Source organism: Arabidopsis thaliana, chromosome 2 (genome assembly GCF_000001735.4).
Source record: "Arabidopsis thaliana chromosome 2, partial sequence".
Classification (NCBI taxonomy): domain Eukaryota; kingdom Viridiplantae; phylum Streptophyta; class Magnoliopsida; order Brassicales; family Brassicaceae; genus Arabidopsis; species Arabidopsis thaliana.
Genome location: NC_003071.7, coordinates 1,597,333 through 1,620,746, shown reverse-complemented (window position 1 = coordinate 1,620,746; position 23,414 = coordinate 1,597,333). Strand labels below are relative to the sequence as shown.

The following is a 23,414-nucleotide window of genomic DNA, read 5'->3' as shown; positions in this document are numbered from 1 at the left end:
AAGGAAAAACTTGTTATAATTTCAGATCTTTCGGGTTTTATGGATATTTTTATGTATGTTTGGGTATATTTGGACAAAGTTTGGGTAAGTAGTACTCAAACCCGAAATAGTTTTGGTTACTTATGGTTTTTTTAACTAATACCTGAATTATCGGACCCGAAGTGAAGCCGAACCGAACCCGACCCGAAATTGTTGATATAACCATACGGATCCAAAATTTCTAAACCCAAAAATTCGAACCCGAAAAATCCGACCCGACCCTGACCCGAATACCACATGCCCAGGGCTATGTTAGGGGAAAAAAAAAAAATACATGTGGGCTTAAATGGGGTTTGAAATTAAAACCGGTCTGAATAGACGGTTCATTAAGAAAACCGGCAATTAAAAACCGAACTTCATAGAGAGTCTTCTTTACGCATTCTCCGTCATTCGGTTAAGTTGCATCGATCGTTAGGGTTTTATCGAGAGAGCAAGGAGAGCGATTTCTCAAATCGACTTTAATGGCTGACGACGATTACAATGAAGTCGATGACTTGGGGTAATCTCTCCCTCTCTGTTTCCTATGTTAGTATCATTTGTACTCGATTTCAGTTGATTCTATCTTCTTCTTCCCGACGAATCGTAAACGATTGAGAACAATTGGATCAATTATTGTCTAGTTTGAGAGTCTATCAACGAGATTCTTTTTTGAAAATTTGCTTATTGTTCTGGCATCGTAGCATTGATTATAATTTCATATTGTTTAGATAGAAAACCCTAATTTCGTTTGAATCTTATACATCGGATTTCAAATTGTTGATGTTATGTGGTGATTTTCAATTGCAGATATGAAGATGAGCCAGCAGAGCCTGAGATCGAAGTAAGTTATTATTTGTAGAAGAGAGATTGACATTGCTTATTATTATTACTAGGCTGATTAGAATGTGTTGGTGTGAGTAGGAAGGAGTAGAGGAAGATGCTGATATCAAGGAGAACGATGATGTTAATGTTGACCCTTTGGAAACAGAAGATAAGGTTGAAACAGAACCTGTGCAACGCCCACGTAAAACCTCTAAGTTTATGACTAAGTATGAACGTGCACGTATCCTCGGCACTCGTGCTTTGCAGATTAGGTCAGCTACTGAGAACAATCTTTGTTGATTAACCGTTTAGTTGGCTCGGAAAGTTTGATTCTATGTACTGTTGTTGGCTGATACAGCATGAATGCTCCTGTTATGGTTGAGTTGGAGGGTGAGACTGATCCACTTGAGGTGTTGCCTTCTTCCTTCTTGTTGTGTTTTTCATGATTTGTCAGTAAATGTTGATATGTATATGAACATTTGTGTTGTTTATTGTATGATTTGGCTTAAGATTGCGATGAAAGAGCTTAGGCAAAGGAAGATTCCATTTACCATTAGACGTTATCTACCTGATATGAGGTGAGATTGCATTAGTTATATCAATACTTTTAGCTCTTCTTTCAAATTTGATATCTTCTTTTCTTGCGACTTACTTATGACTCTGAATCAGTTACGAGGAATGGGGAGTTGATGAACTGATCGTCGAAGACTCGTGGAAACGTCAAGTCGGTGGTGATTGATAAAATCTGGCCTATGTGTTTTGCAAAGCTTTCTGCTCTTGTATGGATTATGAACTTACGATATAGTCGCATGTAGAACTTCTTCATTTGTCCTATTCTCCAACACTACAAGAGTCAGGGACTCCAACAAAAATGCATGAACAACAAATTTTTTGTCCCAAGTTGTTTTTGGACATGGGTTTCGACAAGCCTGCATGTACATATACAAAGAAAGAAAATCCTTCGTGAAACCAAAAGAAGAAAACATCTATAATAGTTTGAGTATTGAGTAAGTACAACTCAATTGATAAACCTTTTCTCTCACACTTCCCAGCTTTTGTCGTCTCACAGAGTCAGATCGATTGATGCATAAATGAGTGATGCTAAAAATCAAAAAGCAAGATTAGAGAAGAATTATGCATGTTGTTTAAAGAAGTTGAGAAATAGTAATGTTAAAAACTATGTGAAGCGCTTGCTCGAGGATTGTTTCAGCAACACTATACAAGTGACTGGACTCAACTACTCACCATAGTCTCGGCCCAACGCAAGGATAGTGTAGCATGTTTCTTGATGAAATACATCTTTCAAACCACCGTTTACACCATCTGGCATGAGAGGAATCGAAGACGTCATGATGAATCTCCAAAATCTGCAGCCACTCTAATACAATGGATCGACAAGCAAATGCGTTTCCAACGCTGGCTTCAAAGTTGAAGTTAATCACTAAATTGTTCATTCTAATTTCTGATTTCAATCTATTTCATATAGAACATATGATACACTAATTGTAACGACGTTATCTTTTTTGAATCTAATTTACCATTTTCCAAAAAAAAAAAAAAAAAAAATGCAGGGATTAGAGAAGAATAATGCATTAAACTCAAAGCAAATAACTGTTAAATAGACCTTGGGATACACAACGTACAAAATAATGCATCTACATATACATTTTTGCAGCCATTTTAACAAATAAATTCTGGACTTTGAACTTATTTACGACTCAATGCCACTGAATTTATGCTAACAGTTAAATCAAATATTTACCTAACAAAAATATTACCTAAAATCTCTCATATATTAACTCCACCATTACTTCAAACGAAATCATTCCTAAAATCTCTCATAAGTATTTATTAATTTTCGGTTTTAATATCCTGTAAAAAAAATCGATTTCAATAAAATGAATTAATCATCCTGATTTTTCGTTTTAAATCATTTATTTTTGTTATAACCAGAGAACGAGATAGAAGAAATGAGTGTGTTATTCCATTGAGATAAAGGGTTCTTTATATAGGTGTACAAGGAAAGGGTAAAACCCTAGAAACATCTAGATGATGGGTTTAGATGATGGGCCTTATAATGGGCATCCATCTTTATTCATAACACTCCCCCTGATGACCATTATAGTATCATAACTCGTAAAGTATTTGAAATGCTGCCTCATAAAGGGTTCTCATTAAAATGCTGCCTCGTAAAGTAAGGGTACATCCACACATATCATTCAATCTCCCCCTCGGAAACATCTTCTTCAGGAGATGATTTTCAATCAAATACAATATCTCGTTGGAATTAATAACCATAATCTTAATGATCAAAATTATATGGTTTTCATATAGACTTATAAATATCATTATCCAGTGATATTTTATCATAGATAATTGTCATCGTATTACTTATGATAACTCTGTAGGAGTTTTAATGATTTTCAAAACAAATATTAGTTTGATCAATATATTTTGACAAACTCAATATAAATATACATTTATATGATTATATGTCATGTTATATATTTCTTTTTATTCGATCGAGTAGAGTTCTAGAGAACATAATTCTCATATAATTAATCCTTCAGAGATTATATCTTTCAAGAATTTCATATAAATGTCATATCCAGTGTTCCGTGTCTTATTGCCAGACTTTAGATACTTAAAAATATTACATCCACCACAAGAGAATATATCTCTTCATAATAAATTTCTTATCTTTGTGAAAATCTCATTAATTTCACTATTCTTTCACATAAAGACTCATTTATCTTCCAATGATGTTTTTATGGTTTTACACATCATGTGCATAGACTACTAGTCCAAATATCTCTACTAGAGATTATAATTATATGTCTATTTCTTCTTTTCCATTTTTGGCTAATCATTACTTTGTGTACACTTTTCAATAGACTTTCTTTCATAATCCTCCTTTTTGTCCATAATATCAACTGCTCATAGCATGCAAATATATTACGACGTCGATTTGCATTTGATTCCATTATATTTTGACATGACATAGCTAGCTAGATCTCTTCATTGTCAAGTACTTAAATGTTTCATTTGTCATGTTTATGTCTCTTTTAGAGATCATTCACTCTTTTCAAGAGATCATCAAAATATTTATTTCCTCAATTTGGTCATTTTTAATTTTGTGCTCCTTCACTTTTACGAGGATATTTATATTTGGAACCAGGGTCTATTACGCTTTATGCGATCTTAAGACTCAATAGCAGTTTGAAATTGGTCCTTACAGGACATTCATTATATTCTGGAGCATTTAATTTACAACTGGTATAGGTGACTTCATCACTTTATTTGGGTCAGCAAATGCGTCTGGCAATTACAACGCTAAATTCTGTAATTGAATTATCTTTTGGACTCTTAATATACATTCTTTACTCCGAGGATCATTGATAATTCATTTCTATTTATCTTTTTCACCAGTTGTATACATTCTCCCCCTTATGTTGGAATAGCTGACTATATAATATGATAGTCTTCAAAACGGTATATAAATCCTTCTAGGATGGCTTAGTTATCATTCATATCCAACATGTATTCTTATCCTCCTTCGAGGGTTCATCTCAACGTGCTGTGGTGGAGCACTTATCACATTCAAAGATTTTAGATGAAAACTATTTGGTTTCTGACCCAAAACCAACAATAATGGGGGAAACTATTAATTATTCATTGGCTTGATGCGTATCGATGTTACTAAACCATTTTGTGTATGAACATGAATTTCAAAATGTTAAACACTTATCCCAACGGATATCCAATAATGGTTATAATAAATAAACACTGAAATACTCTTGTACTTTAATCAAGAAAGTAACCTCGCAAACTCTATGTTGCGGGTTTATAACAAGGATAAATATGACCTTCTAGTCGATGCAACAATCGAGTCAATGCGTCCATTGAATCGATGCATCTTTTATAGCCATTAGGTATCTAAATGTCATACAGTAGGTGATCAACCCATAATCATCTCCTTGCATATGCTTACGAATAGATAAAGTCAAAATTATTTTGACTGGTATAAAAATCACATTATCATATTGTTTTCTCAGCAAGTAACAATTGATAAATCATTAGGAAGAATCTTCTGGTTTTTCACCTAATGTCCACATAATTCTCAATACTTTCGCATCATCATTAAACCAGGATGACCAATCCGGTTAAGCCAAATATACTCTTGAAACTTCTAGTTTTTTTTTTTTTTTTTTTTTTTTTTTAAAACTTATGATTTACTTTTCATTGCTTATCAGTTACTCCCTTAATGAGATTTTATAATCAAAATTACTTTCATGTATTTTAATAATCAATTATATGTTAATATTAGGGGTGGGCATTTTAACCAAACCGAACCAAACCGACCCAACCCAACCGACCCAAACCAAACCCAAGCTTAGACTCAAAACTTTTATATTTCATTTGTTCTTCCGTTTATACGGTTAAATGATTTTTTTGAACCGAACTAAATCTCAATCGAACTAAAACCAAACCAAACCAAACTAAACCTGACCCAAACGCAAACCAAACCAAATTAACTTCGGTTGAGTATAGTTAGAATTTTACAAAACCCAAATAAATCGAACCGAACCCAAACCGAACCCGAAATTAAACCGAAACGCCCACCCCTAGTTAATATAGCAATAAACAAGACAATAATTGAAATATTATATTCTAGTATAAAAGATATTAAATTTAATTTTGACTAGCTATGTAAGATCTTATATTCACTTCAGAATATGAGTATTACTTATCATCAAATAACTCATATATTTTCTCAGCCTTTGAAAAAACACTCGATTCATAATAGTTCTTAAATTGTTTTTCAAAATACTGTGTCTACAGGACAACAATACTTGCGTAAAAGTTTAAGCGTTTGTTTTACCATCTCCGCATCAGAGATATTCTCTTAACAATGTGAGTTATATTCACAAAGAGACTTCAAGTCTTGAAGTTTTAGTAATAACTAATTATAACTTGCTTCTAATAACACATTCATATAAGAGTTGCTTTATACAACTTTTAGATCTTTAGTAGTCAAAGATTGAACATAATCTTCTGGATATGTCACGTATTATCCATTTATTACTTCTCCTCCTCGAGATGATGAAACTTCAAGTTCATCCATCTCGTATTGAATTCCACTCTAGAATCATAATGTATTTTATATCTCATCATATTAACTTTAAAATTTGGAGAACTATACCGCATCGATGATTTTAATTTTGTATTCCCATAGAAAACAATGTATATGCTCTTCTAGAGTCTTTTAATAAGATTTTATACTACTTGATATACTAGATTATTTCATCGTTAAAAGTTAGAAATTTTACTTATTTTTTACTATATTTATTTTCTCAACTTCTGGTGATAATTTAAGTTCTTGAAAAAACTTTGACCATTAAAATTATGATATCTTCTTAAGATACATTAAACTAGTCATTCATGAAAATTTCTATAAGTGATTATACCTTTAAATTAAGTTATTTATAAATCAATTTATTTCATAAAATAATCAAGTATTATATACCAATACAATTTTAATGCAATATTGTAAAACCAATCAGAATAAAACTATTTTGTGCAAAATCTGGATTTTACATATATCTTGACAAAACTTTTATTTAGGATAATATGAATTTGTGCAAAATTTGGGTAAAATGATTTCGTGCAAAATTAGGGCAAAACCATGAACAGTTTTTTTTCTCTTTTAAAAAATTAATACAAATCTTTTAAACAAATTTTTCGTGCAAATTTAGGGTAAACAATATTCATAATCAACTCTATTAACGTAAAACTAATAATGCATCAACTATGAAATTTTAATTTTCAAAGAAGTATTAATCTTCAAAATCCTTTTCAATTAAATATTCTCAACAAGCAAAAAAAAATGGAGAGAACATCAACGAAGTTCGCTTTTGTTGCCTTCTTTGTTGTTACATTCGGTAAAATTTTATTTCATGTGTGAATAAAATTAAAAATCTCTACATGCAAATTTTATGTTTATAACAACAAGTTAGTTTGGTTTTGTAGTGATGTGCATCGTAACTACACGAAATGTTGAAGCAAAACGTGTATTATCCGAAGAAATGCCACAAATTGCTTTGCATCATGAAGCTTTGCAGCAAAATGCGAATCGATGGGGTCTTGGGTGCAAAAAAGGATGTCATTTGATATGTTATGCTCCTGATCCAACTTTTCCTATATGTCGTTGTATATGCTAGTTTTTATACATCCCCTCGTTTAATTTAGTCAAATAAATAAGATATGTTTTCATTAATAAAAAAAAATATTTATACAACCACATGAATTAAATTGGATTTGATAATAAACATATGGGGATTTCTAGCCTTCAAGCAGCAAAAATCTATATAGTTGAACCGGCATCGTTTCAAATTTATAAATCGGTGAAAATTTTATTAAGTTCAGAAACTTATTTTAGGTTCAGTTTAAAAAAGCGTTAGATGGTAAGCAGGACGGTGATTTAGCGCCTAAAACGTTTAATCATAGTCTAAACGATTTTAGATGGTTTAAGCGTTTACAACATAAGACATTATAAATATAAAATTTTAAATAAAAAAATATATAAAAGTATCTGCTAAAAAAATAAAAATATTAAATAGTAAACAAAAATTAGACAAAAATATATTTAATTAATTCATATTAAACAATATATATTAAGATAAAACTTATTAGTTAAATTTTGGAGTTGGAAATTAAAAAAATATATTGAAAAGAAATTTATATGAATTTAGGCGGACAAAACGATTATATAGATGTCATAATATAGATGGGATTTAGACGACCGCCTAGACCACTTTAGTAACCGCTTTTGCAAAATTGATTTTTGATTTAAGAATATTACTCGGTTCCGGTTTAATTCGGTTAAACCAACAAATTTGGAATTCAAAGTAAACAGCTCACAAAATCACAAAAATCATGTCTTGACGAAAATTTCCTCCGGCGACTCATCGGGAAAAATCTCAAAAGCTTCCGCATCAACAACAATGGTGGATCATCATCATCATCATCATCATCAACATCGACCTAATCGTCTTTCAGTACCACAACCAACAATCGGAAGAACATACCCATCATTCCCTTACACTCCAACTCCAACCCCTTCCAAAACCCGTCTCTCTTCTTCTTCTTCCTACAGATCGATCCATGGAAGCAAATCATCACTTTCATTTCTCTTTCTCATTCTCTTCTCTCTTAGATCTCTTTACTCTCTCTTACCTTTCCTTCGTTCTTCACCTTCTTTCTCTCTTTTCCCTTTCTCCTTCCTCGTCTCTCTTCTCTCTTTCCTCTTCTCACTTTCTTTCACTATCATCTCTTCCTTTTCACCTTCAAAGAAAGACCCTTTTCTTCTCCGTCTTCAAAATCGTTCCTTTTCCTCAATTTCATCTCTTTCTTCCTCTCAAATCAAACTCTTACTCGCTAAATCATTCCTTCTTGCTTTCGTCTTTCTTCTCCGTTTTCAAGCTCTTCGTTACTGTGGTGCTGCTGCTATGATCTTAGCTGAACTCTCTGGCACAGTTTCAGCCAGAGTCTTGTTTAGTGATACTGGTGGAATTGGAGTTAGATCATCTAAGGTTCGTGGGTTTTGCGTTTTGTTTGCTGGGTTGTTGTTGTTATCAATCAGCTGGGATCGTGTTGATTGTTTCCCGTTTTCATCATCTGTTGAAAGTTGGGGTTTTTGGATTTACCCTAAAGAGAATTGCTTGAGGATTTGGCCTCTGTTGCTTCCGTTTCTATCTGGTTTCTTAGGTTGTTATGAGAAAGTTTCTGTGAATTGGAATGAGATCAAACAGTTAGATCAGAAACGAGTTCGATTACTGTCTTTGTTTCTAACCACTGTGTTGTTGTTCCCACTTGCTATTTGGAGTTTCTTCTTCTCTGGTAGTGGTGATGATAGTGTCTCTTTTGGGAATTTAGGTTGGCCTTTAGCTAACACTGTTGTATTTGGAGTGTTGTTGAGTGAGAATTATAATGATGATAAGTTTTCAAGCTCGAAGAAGAAGGACTCAGAGAGGGAGTTTCTTGTAACGTTTCTATGTACTATAGTATTGGAACTCTTCTATTTTCCTGAGCTATCTCTTTGGGGATTGTTGCTTTGTGGTTTGTTGCTTTACATTGCTGTTAGAGAGTTGGAGTCTGTGTATTCAGATTATCAAGAGATTGGTATGGAATCGCCTGAGTCGTTTTCCACTATGTTTATGAAGCCTATCCGTCACATTTTGAGCGAGAAGAAATCGAGGAAGATTGCGTTGTTTCTTTTGATTAATACGGCGTATATGGTGGTTGAGTTTGTGGCTGGTTTTATGAGTAACAGTCTTGGATTGATCTCAGACGCTTGTCATATGTTGTTTGATTGTGCTGCTTTGGCAATTGGGCTGTATGCGTCTTATATCTCTCGTCTTCCTGCAAACCATCAGTATAACTATGGCCGAGGTAGATTTGAAGTGCTTTCTGGTTATGTTAACGCGGTGTTCCTTGTTCTTGTTGGGGCTCTGATTGTGCTTGAGTCGATTGAGAGAATCTTGGATCCTCAGGAGATTTCTACAAATAGTCTTTTGGTTGTTTCGGTTGGTGGGCTTCTCGTGAATATCGTCGGGTTAATCTTTTTCCACGAGGAACATCATCATGCTCATGGTGGATCTGGTTGCACACATTCTCACTCACACCAATCCCATAGCCATAAAAATGAGGAGCATCATCAGCATTCAGATAGCCATAAACATGAGGAACATCATCAGCATTCAGATAGCCATAAACATGAGGAACATCATGAGCATGACCATCATCATCATTCCCATAGCCATAAACACGAGGAGTGCAACCACAACCACGACCATGAGCATCAATCCCATAGCCATAATCACGAGGAGTGCAACCACAACCACGACCATCATTCTGATCACCAACCTGAAAAAAGCGAAAAGAAGGAGCATCGCCACATTGATCACAATATGGAAGGAATCTTTCTTCATGTTTTAGCAGACACAATGGGGAGTGTTGGAGTTGTGATATCGACACTCTTGATTAAATACAAGGGCTGGTTAGTTGCAGATCCAGCCAGCTCAATCTTTATCTCCATCCTCATCATCGCTTCAGTCATTCCGTTGCTACGAAACTCTGCGGAGATTCTACTGCAAAGAGTCCCTAGGGCTCACAGGCAAGACCTGAAAGAAGCTATGAGGAACATACTTAAGACTAAAGGTGTTTGCAGTATCCAGAGGCTGCATGTATGGAGTTTCACCAACTCAGACGTCGTGGCTACTCTCCATCTCCTTGTATCTGCAGATTCAGACAAGACGGATACTAAGTTACAAGTGTCACGTTTGTTAGAAGATGCAGGAGTAAAGGATTGGACATTGCAGGTGGAATCTGTTAACTCATAGCAATTGACATGGAAGACACATTAATTGTGCTTCTTGATCATTACTATCTTAGAGACTGAAACAAAATTTTCAGTTTTGTGTTATGAAAAGGAACTTATTATAAAGTTGTATGATTTACAAAACAATACATTTCTTAAACAGAGAATCCAAAATAGAAATACATTATTGATATTGACATTACATCGGTGTTATCCCCCGATGATATCCCAACCTACAAGTCAGGTTCCCTTAGTGAAAGTAAAAAAAACCAACAAAAACTAACTAATTATCTCATTTATATATTCAAAACACTCACCATGAGACCTTCTTTCACTGCCAACTCTCTAGCCATGTTTACAGAATCCTCACTACTAACCTGTTTAGCTCGCACGTATTCTCAAAAGTCAAAACATAAGCTTTTAAGTTAATAGAATATTATGAAAAAAATGGAAGGTCTAGTAGCCTTATACATTACCTCAACAACTTTGTCCATAACATCCATATCCAAAATATCCGGTTTAAATCCAACCCCATTGCCCGTGATCTCATGTGGGCCTAACTCAAAGTTCAAAACTCTAACTTTAGCACCGGCAAAAAACTTGGATCTTACACTGATTTAGACCATGATGAATCAAAAGAGGATAAAAATATTAAAGATTCAAAATTTTTGAAGACATATGGATGTCAGAGTACAAGGCGATTCTTTGACGTGGCAAGCTGCGATTAGTTGCTAGAGTTTCAGAACGTAATATGCAAGTATTCAAGTTATTTAAGATATCTTAGAATTAGGAAATAGGTTAATGACGCTTGTGTCATTACTCATATAATCAGAATTTAGATTTTAGATTTAGGTAGCCGTCTTATATCACAACTCGGTGAATCACAAGTTCTAAGCTAGAAATTATTAGGGTTCTTGGTGAGTGAACAGAGAAAGATACATAGTTGTTGATGTGTTGTGAGTTTGGGTAAATTAGAAATTGGTCAGTAACGGGTTGTGTTAACAACTCAACACAGTGTAAATCTGATTAAACAGATCTGATAGATTGTTTAAGTGATTTAAAATAAAGAAAATAAGTTCTTTTCAACATATCGATATCTCTAATATTCTCATTTTAATGTGATCATGGAAAGCACAAAGGACTTGGAATTTGATCAAGAGCTTGTAGCCGAGGAAGAGCTTGAAGCAGAGGAGCAGCTTGAACCTGAGGAGCATTTTGAACCAGAAAACGAGCTTCTAGCGAAGAAAGAGTATAGGAAAGATGTTATCTTAACCTCGTTGGTTTTGATACATGATCATCAAATGGGTATGTGTCTTATTTGTACTCTTTTTCCGTTGTCAAGTTTTGTCCCAATGGGTTTTCTTGACAAGGTTTTTAATGAGGCAAATGATTCACATTCAAATCACCCATTTGATGATCCAAACCATGGTATAACATTCAGAACTTGGACTCAAGGAATATATATCAAGTCTAAGTCATTTTATGTCTATTACAAGCCCAAGAAGAGCCCAAACCAAGTGGGTAATTTGATGGTCAAGAGGAGTGACGAAAATAGAAGTTCAAGGGTCATTTTTGAAGCCAAAGGGTCTTTTCTATTCAAATTCTATATTTAATTATTATGTTGTGTTTCTAGGCAACCTTCGAGTATATTCCAAGATTTGTCTCTTTCTCTTCTCTTCTTCTTCTTCTTTATAAACTCCTTGTAATCTCTTATGAGAACTCATCTATCTTTTTATCAAAAACTCTCTCTTAAAAATAGATCATGGATCCATTTTCGTATGTCGAATTTTGATCTTTCTCGACTTATCAAAAGGCTTTTCCGCATCCTTTTGTGGCGTCATTCAATCCATCATCTCGTCTTTGAGTCGTGTGTCGTCTCTATTTCGAGAATATCCACTCCAGATCTTTCAAGTGCCGAAATTGGGATTGATTCCTCACCAGGATCATATCATGTGGTATCAGAGCACAAAGGACAAAGGACTTGGAATTTGATCAAGAGCTTGTAGCCGAGGAAGAGCTTGAAGCAGAGGAGCAGCTTGAACCTGAGGAGCATTTTGAACCAGAAAACGAGCTTCTAGCGGAAAAAGAGTATAGGAAAGATGTTATCTTAACCTCGTTGGTTTTGATACATGATCATCAAATGGGTATGTGTCTCATTTGTACTCTTTTTCCCTTGTCATGTTTTGTCCCAATGGGTTTTCTTGACAAGGTTTTTAATGAGACAAATGATTCACATTCAAATCACCCATTTGATGATCCAAACCATGGTATAACATTCAGAACTTGGACTCAAGGAATATATATCAAGTCTAAGTCATTTTATGTCTATTACAAGCCCAAGAAGAGCCCAAACCAAGTGGGTAATTTGATGGTCAAGAGGAGTGACGAAAATAGAAGTTCAAGGGTCATTTTTGAAGCCAAAGGGTCTTTTCTATTCAAATTCTATATTTAATTATTATGTTGTGTTTCTAGGCAACCTTCGAGTATATTCCAAGACTTGTCTCTTTCTCTTCTCTTCTTCTTCTCTTTATAAACTCATGTAATCTCTTATGAGAAACTATCTATCTTTTTATCAAAAACTCTCTCTTAAAAATAGATCATGGATCCATTTTCGTATGTCGAATTTTGATCTTTCTCGACTTATCAAAAGGCTTTTCCACATCCTTTTGTGGCGTCATTCAATCCATCATCCGTCTTTGAGTCGTGTGTCGTCTCTATTTCGAGAATATCCACTCCAGATCTTCCAAGTGCCGAAATTGGGATTGATTCCTCACCAGGATCATATCACATTTGGTATCAGAGCAGGTGACCGACCTGAGTAAACACTTAATACAAGTTGAGATCCTGCGGATTAAGGGTGTCGAAGTCAGAACTCATGAGACCTGTACCTCTCGATCACAAAGGTTATGGTTACTGGAAAATACGGATGATACAACTAATCAGAGGAGAAGGAGAAGATGCATGGACTGCTCTAGAAGATGGCTGGGAACCTCCTTTGACCACAACAGAAGAGGGTCTTAAGGTGTTGAAACCAAAGCCAAACTAGACTGAGAAGAGAATAATCTGTCAAAGTTTAATGGAAGAGCTATGAATGTTATCTACACGTGCCTAGATGACAATGAGTTCAACCTGGTTCAGGGAAGTGAATCAGCTACACAGATATGGGACATCTTGCAAAAACTGAATGAAGGAGATGTCAGTGTGAAACGAAACAATTTGGATCAGCTTGCTATAGATTTCGAGAATATGAGGATGGATCCTTCAGAAACGATTGTTCAATTCAATGCTTAATTGAGTAAAATTGCTAACAAAGCTAAAACTCTGGGAAAAATGTACAAGGAGAAGAAGTTAGTGAAGAAACTTCTCTAATGCCTACCACATAAGTATGCTACACACAAAGCCATCATGAGGGTATCAGGTAACACAGATACACTTAAGTATGAAGGACTAGTTGGAATTCTGAAGTCTGAAGAAATGGAAGCTGCTGAAGATCAACGAAATCTGACAAGCTTGGAACTCTTGATCATCAAGTGATCTAAAGTTGGATTAGCTCCAATTCTTGCTCTAATACCAGATGATGCAAGAATCGGAGCTAATCCAACTTTAGATCACTTGATGATCAAGAGTTCCAAGCTTGCCATGCGGAAGGTGGGATGATGAAGGTGGTGATCTGACAAGTTGGCGATCGCTTCTCTCGTGTGGGATCAATTCAAGAGAAAATGATGGATAGAAGGGGTGATTGACTCGCTCAATCAGTGGGGTAATCGACTAACTCGATCAATGTACGAATGAAGGATATTGAATCACTCAACAAACTTAATCCACATTCCCGAAGTACTTAGTGACTCACTCACAACGAACTACAGAACAAATGACAAAGAATCAAACTTTGACAAGTTGAAAACGTTTCTATTAATTTTAAAATGATCAAGGGTGCTTTACAATGAAATGAGAAATGAGCTTATATAGAGCTGAGTACAACGTTCTAAAACTTCAAAGAAAGAAACAAATTAAAACATAAATGAAAATATTGGACATTAATTGTAGAATATGTCCAAATAAGGCAAGTGAGGTGTGCTTTGTATCTTGTCAAATTGGGGAGGAAGTTCTGACGTCTTGGAAGGTTCTGAAGGGTCTCAAGATTCTTACATAAGCGCACAAACAAAGTAGGAAAGAGTTGTTGAAATTGATCTCCTTCTGGTCCATGTATGGCAAGTAGTAACTCTGCGGGTTCTTGTGTGGTAAGATGTACCAAAATTCGTGTGTGTGTGGTCTAGATGTTCTCCTGGTTTCCATATGTAGCTTTGAGGTGCGTCCAAGTGTAGAATAAGGAAAATTTCTTTGTTTGCCTTCATTTGGTGTGGTACTTTAAAAGGTAGTTCAACGGGTAGATCAAGAAGTAGTTCAGCGAGTAGTTCAGCCAGTCTGTCAGCAAATACATCAGATATATGTACTTGTGATATCTTAGAATCATTTGCTTGGTAAATGATTCCTTGATGACTTGATGTTGCCTCGTTAAAAACCTTTCTAGGTAAACCCATTGGGACAAACCCTAGATAAGGGAAAAAGAGTGCAACAGTCATATTTCCACAATATGGTGACCCGGCTTGCTGGTATTTGATCCTTCTTGAATCATCATTAGTCTTCTTATGGTTAATTTGCTGGTGAATAATTAACCTTGTACCTTGTGCTTAATTGAGACTTATTGGGCAAGAGTTCTCCAAAATGCTTCTTATTAATCGGTTTGATGTATGTACCGACTGGTTTGGTATGCTCCCGGTTTAATTTGATTTGGATGTTTGTATCACCCGTAGACCAATGACGTGAACCGTCAACGGCGTAGCACACAAAGCTCTCAGTTACCAACTACATTCGCGTCACGTGAAATCAAATTGATGAACTATTCATAAGCTCTTTCAGAACGGAACCAAATGAAACAAAGGAAATGATAACACTAGCTTAATCTACCAATCTCTTTCCCTAAGGTCGGTTGACACATTTGATTGGTCATACTAGCTCTTCCAAACACCAAGTTATCTAATAAAAAAATCAAAGCACAAGCCAACACAAATCAAATCTCCATAGAGGCAACAAACATTAATTTCAACACACGAAACCAGAATTAGGCAACGACAACAAAATTTTCTACCTAATGTATTCTATAGGCAACAACAACAAGAAACATATCAACACAAATTAACTCCCCTAATATATTCTAAAACACTTTATTTCTGCCTATAATAATAAAATTTGTTTCATTTGGCAGTGACCATAGTCAACATCTATTAGTATAGTCACGTTAACATGTGTGTATCTATTTTGTCTATTTACATGATAGCAAATTTTTAATGTCATTTTAGTAGCACCATTTATCTACCAAAATTGACACCTCATAAAAGAAAAACTGAAATTTGCAAGAAGGCAAGTTTTGTCTAGAAGTTCACACTGATGGTCGAACACGTAAGTCAAAGTTCTTGTTTTCCTTCAATGATATGATTTAATTAAAAAAAAAAAAACCATAATTCTATTTAGTGAACATGCGTGTGAGTTATGTATATACATATAAAACAAACTCCAAACTAGGACAAGAGTTTTAAAGTTCATCTCCTCTCTCTTTTCTCTCAAACCAAGACGCAGAAAGAAAAAAAGAATTCTCCACAAGATGATGAAGACGAAGAGGAGACATGAAAGAGCACTTACATGTACGTACATATTGGCATATTTATACGCATAATATCCACTATATATATACACTCTCACCGGTAATGAATGCGAAGAGATGCATTAGAGGCTACTTCGGTGTTTCGCCGGGAAAATAAAAGTTATCATGAGTCGTCGGCGTACATGGGAAGGCCAGGCATTTTTGGTTTAATTTTTCTCTCTCTTTCTATCATATTATGTAATTCTTTTTATGAAAAAATGTCATATTTTCATAAAGTTTCTATTGTTGTTATTCAGATTATATCGCAAACAAATTCGTAATAAGATGAAACGATGGAAATGTTTTCCTACTTTCTGTGTTTTTCATCTTCTTCCTACAACATTCACATTTCTTGTTGTAATGTGAATAAGAATTAAGAAGACTACTTATATATTACTATATAGTCTATATATATATATATATATTTATGAACAAATTAATATATTGTCGTTGTTTCTTACGTAATTAGTTGGTTCAACGTCAAATCAATTGGCAAATTATAACATATGTTATCCTTGTTTATTAAAAATTATGGTGTCGTAGCAGTTACGTAGCTTTCCTTGTTTCGAGCATTCACGCTACGTACATCAATAATAAGTATTTTGTTTCTATAAAAACAAAATCTACTGTATATTGACAAATATTCAGGTGCTGAAACGTGAAATAATAAATATGTAGGTATAATGGAAAGTATACTAGAAATTTCTAAGAATTTAATACTTTTTTTCAATGATATGTGTGAACTCGAATGCGTCTTGAATCTATGATATACAATAAATGTATTCTTGTAGATATTTCAATAAAAAAAAAAGACACTTGAAGTCTTTAGAAAAAAGAGTACTAAAAGTTAAATCCAAATGGTTTTAAATTGAACAAAATTTCAGCCTCTTTGATTTATATTTCTACTTTTTTTTCATTTAAAATGATTTTAAGGTTTTTGCAATTAGTAAATCGTTAATGTTAAATGATTTTATAATTATTCACCTACTTAAAGTATTATTCGACCAAATGAAAAAAAAATAGAAGAATAGAAAACAATACTAAATTTTTTTAAAAACTAATAAATCGAAACAATTTCTTTTTCTCTTAAAACATCAATTATTATGAAATGGAGGGAATGAAATTATATAGTTTGGTTTAGTTAGCTAAGGGACTTACTACATGTAAACTGATAACTAGGTAAAGGTCTATCATAAGTTCCAAAAACAAAGCTAATTAAGATGCTTTTGGTTGATATTTTGTCTGCTACAAGAACAAGTGGGAGTATGGAATAAGGGCTTGACAAAACAAACATACAACGAATAGTTTATCCAAATCTAAATCCTCAAACTGCAATATTGTAGTTATACTACAATACAATTGAAAAAAAATGAAAACAAGAAGAAGAATTGTTTAGATATTTTGGGCCAATGAATATTATTGGGAGGAGACAAGAAGAGAAGGAATGGTAGAGAGGGAAATTGCCGGCAACTATCAAAACAGGACGGCACGCATTGCGCCCGAGGGGGCTCTTCATTGTTGACTTCACTCTCGTTTATTTTTGTCTTTCTTACTAAATGATTTGTTTCTTAATTAATTTGACATGTAAATACATTAATTTCTTTTTACAATTTCATCTCGCTATACTTAAAAGTGCATAAGATAAGATCGTTGTGCTCGTTATTCCATACACAAGTATCAAAATTTTTTTTCTTTCATCTATTTCAAGTAATTTATGATAAGTAGATTATAAATGAAAGAAGAATAGTGTGATTAAGTCTCAAGGTCAATAAAATAGCTTTTAAAGAGAGACCGGAGACTTTATATCTATTCTCTCTTTAGATATTTGAGAGAATGAAAATAATTTCGGTTTGAAAAGTACTCCGATATAGGCTAGCATTTTTAGTAGCGATGTTCGGCTTCTCTACAATATAGGCTTGCTTTTTTAGAAGCATTGGTCGGTTTTATTCAGGCATAGGCTTGCTTTCTTAACAGTGTTGGCCGACTCTCTTCCTGCATTGACTAGCTTTACAATGCTTTGGCCGGCTTCTGTTTTGGTGTTTCATAGTTGGGATTTTCATTTTGAAATCTTGAATTTATGGTATGTTGTAGTTTGGCTTAGTTTGTTGTCTTTGACCTTTATTGCTTGATGTATGCGTTCTATATCTTAATAAAATACAAAAATGACCAAAACAAAAGAGAGAGAACTTGAGATATAGTATTAAAAGTTAAAATTTTGTTCTTTTTATGTATATATTGTAATTTTGTAACACTATAGTTTCAGAAATATGGTGATGCATGCAGAGAGATTTAAAATAAGGATTAATTATGAGAAAGAGATGGAAAAAAATAAGAAACTTACAAGATCCGGAACTTTCGTATGTACTTACGAAAACCGGCACTTTCTTCTATAGAAATAGACCGTTCTACCCTTCAATCATCATGTAGAGATAAGAAATAAAATATTAATTTCTTTGTTGCAGACTGTTCAAATTTATTCATCGTCTTCTATCTCTACTTCCAGTTAATTGCATAGTTCAATTTTTGCCTTCCCTCTGTTACGCATCAACACCGACGAAGAATTTCTCTGATTCATAAAAAAACCTAAGCTTATCCGTTGATCTACTTCGTCAGTATCAATCCCTTTCTTTTAATTAAAAAAAAGTGAGATTTGCATTCATAGCTTATCACATACAGCCAAATTACTTTGCCACACTTATAGAAGATGAAGATTGGGGTTTCATAGTGGATTTGCTATTCCCGATTACAAATAGAGGTGAATTGTTATGCTTTGCTAAATAATTCAATTTTAAAAAAATATTTACGATTGCATCTGAAACATTTACCATTGTTCGTTTGATTTTTTTTCTTGGGTTCCCTTTCAACATCCTTAGGGTTAAGTTTCTGATTGGGTTTCCCTTAAAATCCATTCACAAGATGATTTCAATTTTGAAATCCAGACAACAAAACACCTAAAGCTTCTCAATTTCTAATTAATCCCTTTTGATTACTTTGTAAACAATTAACAATTACAAAGTAATCAAAAGGGATTACAAACAATTCATTTGATTTTCCCCTTAGGTTCCATATTTACTAGTTCTCTTAGGGATTAGTTTCTGTAAACGCAATCGAGAGGAACCAGTTCACTATGTACACATCTAAAACGTATAAAGTCTGCTTGATTTTTTTACTTGGGTTCCCTGTATAGTATCATCTTTAGGGTTTAGTAATCTTGAATCAATGGGGAATTGCAACTATAAAAGATTTTTGGGATAACAGATTTTTTTTTTGCAGAAAAGTTGGATTGTGGAGAAGAAGCTGCGAAGATGAAGGAGGAAAGAGAAGCTCAGATGAAAGGGGTAAAATTGTCAAATTCCAAAGCCCAAAGTCCCTTTTTTTGAAGCACACTCTCAATGTGCCTAAAATCAGAGTTTTTAATAAAATTATTTCTATTTTAACAATAAGCCCTTAAAATAATTGATTTGGCAATCTATGTCACCAAAGTGCATTTATCTTTTCGATCAAACGTTGAAGAGAACTTCAAAGCTAAGCATGTTTGGGATGCAGCAAATTCAGGATGAGTGACTTTCTGGAAAGTGATTGTCCGAACCGTGTGAATGAGGACAAAGCACAGGAAAATATCATGTGGTGATTTGTAAGGGTGGTAAAAAATCTTAAAGCCTCTCGTACATAGTGAACCGACAGTTGGACAGTGGTAGAGCCCATAGACCCGAGAAAGGACATTAATGCTCATTAGTAGAAACGGTCAGAGCATTACAAATTGTGTCAAGCTCTGATATGCTTTTCACATGCTTCTTAACTACTTTTAAAAATTGGTCGATGCGTGGTTAGTCCATGGGCACAAGAGTGAATAATATAGTTTTTAGTATTCATACCTACTTCATATTTTTTTATTTTGAATATATGAAAGTTCAAGTTTGAAGAACCTATATCTCCTAGAGGCGGGACCTACATAAGGTTAAATTCATCTTTTTTGTACATAAACAAGTAGACATGTTTGCCGCCAAGGAGGTGCTTAAACTTGGAATACGTAAGACTATAGGATCGGGTTTTGGAACTTGCATCTGGACTGATCCTTGGATACCAGATTCCCCAGCACGCCCTCCGAAGGGACTTACTTCAGAGAGAGACCCGCTTGTTTATGTCAATTCATTGATTGATTTTGGAACAAAACAGTGGAAGATGGATCGTCTTCGAAAATTATTCCCACCAGATGAAATTACCTTTATATTAGGGATAAAACCGAGCCTTAATGTCTCGAGTGATGGATATTGTTGGACCATGACAAAGTCTGGGAATTATAGCGTCAAATCTGGATATGAAGCCGCGAGAACTCTTTCTCACCCTGTTTGCGATCACCCTTCTCAGGGACCTAGTGTTACGGCATTAAAGGCGCAAGCTTGGAAATTAAAACTCGAAAATTAAAACATTTCGTGTGGCAATGTGTGTCTGGTTGTTTGGCTTCGTGCCAACGACTTTTCTGTCGCCATATTGCTAGAGATAATGGATGTCCTAGATGTAGAGCAGAAGAAGAGACGATCAATCTTTTGATTTTTGAATGCGCTCCGGCTAGACAAGTTTGGGCCCTATCTAACATTCCATCATCCCCAACATTGTTTCCTTCAGCTTCCCTCCACAATAATTTAGATTATTTGTATTGGGGGTAAAGAGGTGGGTGCAGATGAAGAAAGCATAAGGATATTTCCATGGATTATGTGGTATATCTAGAAGGCGCGAAATCGAAAGATTTTTGACAATTTGAGTGTACCACCCAAGGAAACTTTGGACTTAGCAATTCATGAAGAAGAAGAATGGAGACGAGCAAATCAGCGAGAAATCCCCTTAAACGAGGCAAACCCCACTACGCCGGTAATGACGGTACCTACGGATAATCTTGTTTGTTTTATTGATGGGTCTTGGCATGGAGCGGAGGCTAGGAGCATACATGGTTGTCTTGTTGTGCAGGGAGGAAGATTGGTGTATTTGGGTTTGAAGGGGTCACGTAGAAGCCTTTCACCACTTCATGCGGAATTAGAGACTCTTCTGTGGTCGATGAAGTGCTTATTGGCAGTACCGATGAGTAGTATTCTTATCTTAATGGATTGTTTGGATCTTTTAAAGATGACATCTAACCCCGAAGAGTGACTTACTTTTGCATCAGAGATGAAAGATTTCGTGTATTACAAGGACTTATTTTCTACCTTTAGTATTAAGTTTATCCCTCGTAGTGGTAATACCTCCGCCGATCATCTTGCTCCTAGCCTCCGCTCCATGCCAAGACCCATCGCATAAGTTAGAACAGATTTAGAACATATTTCAAAGCTTTCAGAGACAAAAGCGAGATCAGATTTAGAACAGATTTCTCTGGCGCATAAGTTAAAGTGGGAAATCAAGTTGGGTTGAAATTACCATTCCATTACGGAACCGCACATAAACGTGCTTCCCATTCAAGCCCTTAATCCTTCAACTATTTGACGATCACCACTTTGTCACTCTTTTATGTTTTTTGATGTTTAGGGTTCTGTGAAAAGGATTTATTTTGTTTTGATATTTTTTGTTTTAAGTCATATCATAACCATATATACCTCTCAATAGTTTTTGGCGACTATGGATTCCCGAAATTTTTTGGCAAAGATTCCGAACATAGGGACCCTATGATAAGGGTGATAGAGCTAAAAACAAATATAATGAAAGTGGGTAAAAATGCAGCGGTAACAAAAATTACTATAATGATTACTCTCTATCCTATATTGAGTCTCCGTCCTTGCAAATAGATTTAGAACATTAATCTAAATAGATTCAATTGAATCCTTCTTTTGCAAATTATTATTTAGTGCTTAAACTAATTGATTGAGATGTTGAATTAGTAACATCGATACTGTCAGATATCTCATATCCGTATGGCTATTACATTGGAAACATGGCACCATTTTTATGACAGTATGGAAACCAATATTTCTAGATAATTTTTTTATATTATAAGATTGGGATCGTATTTCTCCTTTCTCAGTTTCACATTGATTCAACTACTAACATAAATGTGCTTCATTATTTAGACTTTGTACCCTCTTTTGGGACCGGTTGACTTTTGGGGTTTGATCTGAATGTGATAATTAAGTAAATTACTTTGTTCAAAAAAAAAAAACATTACTTTGTTCATACATAGTTATATAGGATTTTTTTGTTCTTTTTTTTTTGTTAAAAGGTTTCATGCAAATTTGTTACAAATACTTTTTGATAATTCAGTCCCAATTGTTTGTTGATGAGAATGGATAATGAAATCCAACCATATACTAAGATCAATATTTTTTTACAGTAAACCAAATTGATTTTTTAAAATTTATAACCATTTGGCCTCAGTTCACACTGAAAAAAAAAAAATTATAACCAAGTTTCTTCATAAGCCTTTTCAAGCTAAAACCAATTTTAATTGAATTTTTTATATTTAAATAAAAACAAATCTATAATATTAAAGTGAAGAACTTGAACTTAAGCTTAACAAAAGTTGGATTGAAAATTTACATTTGCTCTAAGAGAATTGGCACCCATGACCAAAAGTGAGCTTATAATTAAACAATTAACATGAAATTTGTTTTAACTTATTTTTCAAGAAACAAATTACTTTTAAAAGCTATCACTTACTTGAAATGACATTTCTCTTCGTTTTTCCTTTTTTCTTCAACGTCTTAATTCCGTCTCAATAATTTGCTGTCTTCATAAAAACAGATTAATTTCATCATCGTATCTAACATAGACGAAAAAACTCTCACTAATGTTAATACATCATCATAGCATATTTTTATTTTTTAGTTAAGAAAAACAAAATCATACAATAACTTTCCGTTGCGTATATGAAATTGACATGTCTCCACTCATTAATTGCATAAATAAATCAAGTTTAATATAAACATAATTTCAATGGACCTTTAGTTTTATTTTAGGGTTTTGTGCAAAAAAAACCTTCTAGCTCGTCTATTTTTGCATCTTTACCTTCAACTTCCAAAAAAATACAAATTAATCATACGAAGTAAAAAGTAATACGCAATATAATCCTTATATGATGAGTTAGAGAGTTTTTTTCACAAAATATTTTATTTTATACTAATATATTTTATTTTAGTTTATACATAAATAAGTTGAAATTTATTATAAACATATTATTTTTACCTAAATAGATCTTTTGAAATCATGGACTTCTAATATTCCAAAAAGAGCACTTTCAAGTACTTATTATAATAAGTTTCAGCAAAATCAATCATGCCGAACACTCTTACGAAATCAGCTTTGTCTGTTGTTCTCCCTTCCCCGTTGGTGGTGGTTAAGGATCCTTTACATTTATACAACGATACTAGATTTTAATCCGTGATACACCGTGGGGACAATTTATCTTTTAAAGTTAGTATATATAAAAGTTTACAAATTTTCTCTATCTATAAAATATTTTTATTTTATAGTTTACAACTGTTATTAAGTAACGTCCTGCCAAACCCGTCC

At 34.0% G+C, this 23,414-nt stretch overlaps 4 protein-coding genes, 3 long non-coding RNA genes and 5 pseudogenes across 13 annotated transcripts; 8 read left to right on the top strand and 4 right to left on the bottom strand.

Moving 5' to 3' along the window:
* The first annotated feature begins 367 nt into the window (after positions 1-367).
* Positions 368-1,956, top strand: NRPB6B (RNA polymerase Rpb6). Its single transcript, NM_126492.4, has 6 exons — positions 368-538; positions 826-859; positions 940-1,112; positions 1,199-1,250; positions 1,351-1,418; positions 1,510-1,956. Exons 1-6 carry the CDS (start codon positions 501-503, stop codon positions 1,577-1,579), a joined length of 435 nt encoding a protein of 144 aa, NP_178540.1. The 5' UTR covers positions 368-500; the 3' UTR covers positions 1,580-1,956.
* Positions 1,957-2,018: 62 nt separating this feature from the next.
* Positions 2,019-2,331, top strand: AT2G04625 (annotated as a pseudogene; the record flags this gene model as incomplete). The annotated part of the gene is made up of 1 exon: positions 2,019-2,331.
* A 4,396-nt stretch (positions 2,332-6,727) lies between these two features.
* Positions 6,728-7,061, top strand: AT2G04622 (uncharacterized protein; the record flags this gene model as incomplete). The annotated part of the gene is made up of 2 exons (NM_001124795.1): positions 6,728-6,782; positions 6,871-7,061. The coding sequence occupies 2 exons, from the start codon at positions 6,728-6,730 to the stop codon at positions 7,059-7,061; spliced, it is 246 nt and encodes an 81-aa protein (NP_001118267.1).
* A 725-nt stretch (positions 7,062-7,786) lies between these two features.
* Positions 7,787-10,241, top strand: AT2G04620 (zinc transporter-like protein; the record flags this gene model as incomplete). 2 transcript variants are annotated; one of them, NM_001335237.1, is made up of 2 exons in its annotated part: positions 8,265-9,552; positions 9,589-10,241. In NM_001335237.1, exons 1-2 carry the CDS (start codon positions 8,349-8,351, stop codon positions 10,239-10,241), a joined length of 1,857 nt encoding a protein of 618 aa, NP_001325365.1. In that variant the 5' UTR covers positions 8,265-8,348. The 2 variants fall into 2 exon arrangements, with proteins under 2 accessions (NP_178539.2, NP_001325365.1); NM_126491.3 differs by having other exon boundaries at positions 7,787-10,241.
* AT2G04621 (uncharacterized protein) lies at positions 9,400-10,085 on the bottom strand (the record flags this gene model as incomplete). The annotated part of the gene is made up of 2 exons (NM_001335238.1): positions 9,400-9,765; positions 10,048-10,085. The coding sequence occupies 2 exons, from the start codon at positions 10,083-10,085 to the stop codon at positions 9,600-9,602; spliced, it is 204 nt and encodes a 67-aa protein (NP_001325414.1). The 3' UTR covers positions 9,400-9,599.
* A 133-nt stretch (positions 10,242-10,374) lies between the features above and the next one.
* Positions 10,375-10,812, bottom strand: AT2G04610 (annotated as a pseudogene). Its single transcript has one exon.
* Positions 10,813-10,988: 176 nt separating this feature from the next.
* AT2G04600 lies at positions 10,989-12,671 on the top strand (annotated as a pseudogene; the record flags this gene model as incomplete). The annotated part of the gene is made up of 3 exons: positions 10,989-11,271; positions 11,296-11,804; positions 12,182-12,671.
* Positions 12,672-13,063: 392 nt separating this feature from the next.
* Positions 13,064-13,712, top strand: AT2G04590 (annotated as a pseudogene; the record flags this gene model as incomplete). The annotated part of the gene is made up of 1 exon: positions 13,064-13,712.
* A 2,096-nt stretch (positions 13,713-15,808) lies between these two features.
* On the bottom strand, positions 15,809-16,082 carry AT2G04805. Its single transcript, NR_140038.1, has one exon. It is a non-coding gene; the product is annotated as an other RNA (long non-coding RNA).
* Positions 16,083-18,956: 2,874 nt separating this feature from the next.
* AT2G04775 lies at positions 18,957-19,289 on the bottom strand. Its single transcript, NR_140036.1, has one exon. It is a non-coding gene; the product is annotated as an other RNA (long non-coding RNA).
* AT2G04785 lies at positions 18,996-19,252 on the top strand. The gene has a single exon (NR_140037.1). It is a non-coding gene; the product is annotated as an other RNA (long non-coding RNA).
* Positions 19,290-19,913: 624 nt separating the features above from the next.
* On the top strand, positions 19,914-21,065 carry AT2G04580 (annotated as a pseudogene; the record flags this gene model as incomplete). The annotated part of the gene is made up of 2 exons: positions 19,914-20,318; positions 20,649-21,065.
* Positions 21,066-23,414: the final 2,349 nt, after the last annotated feature.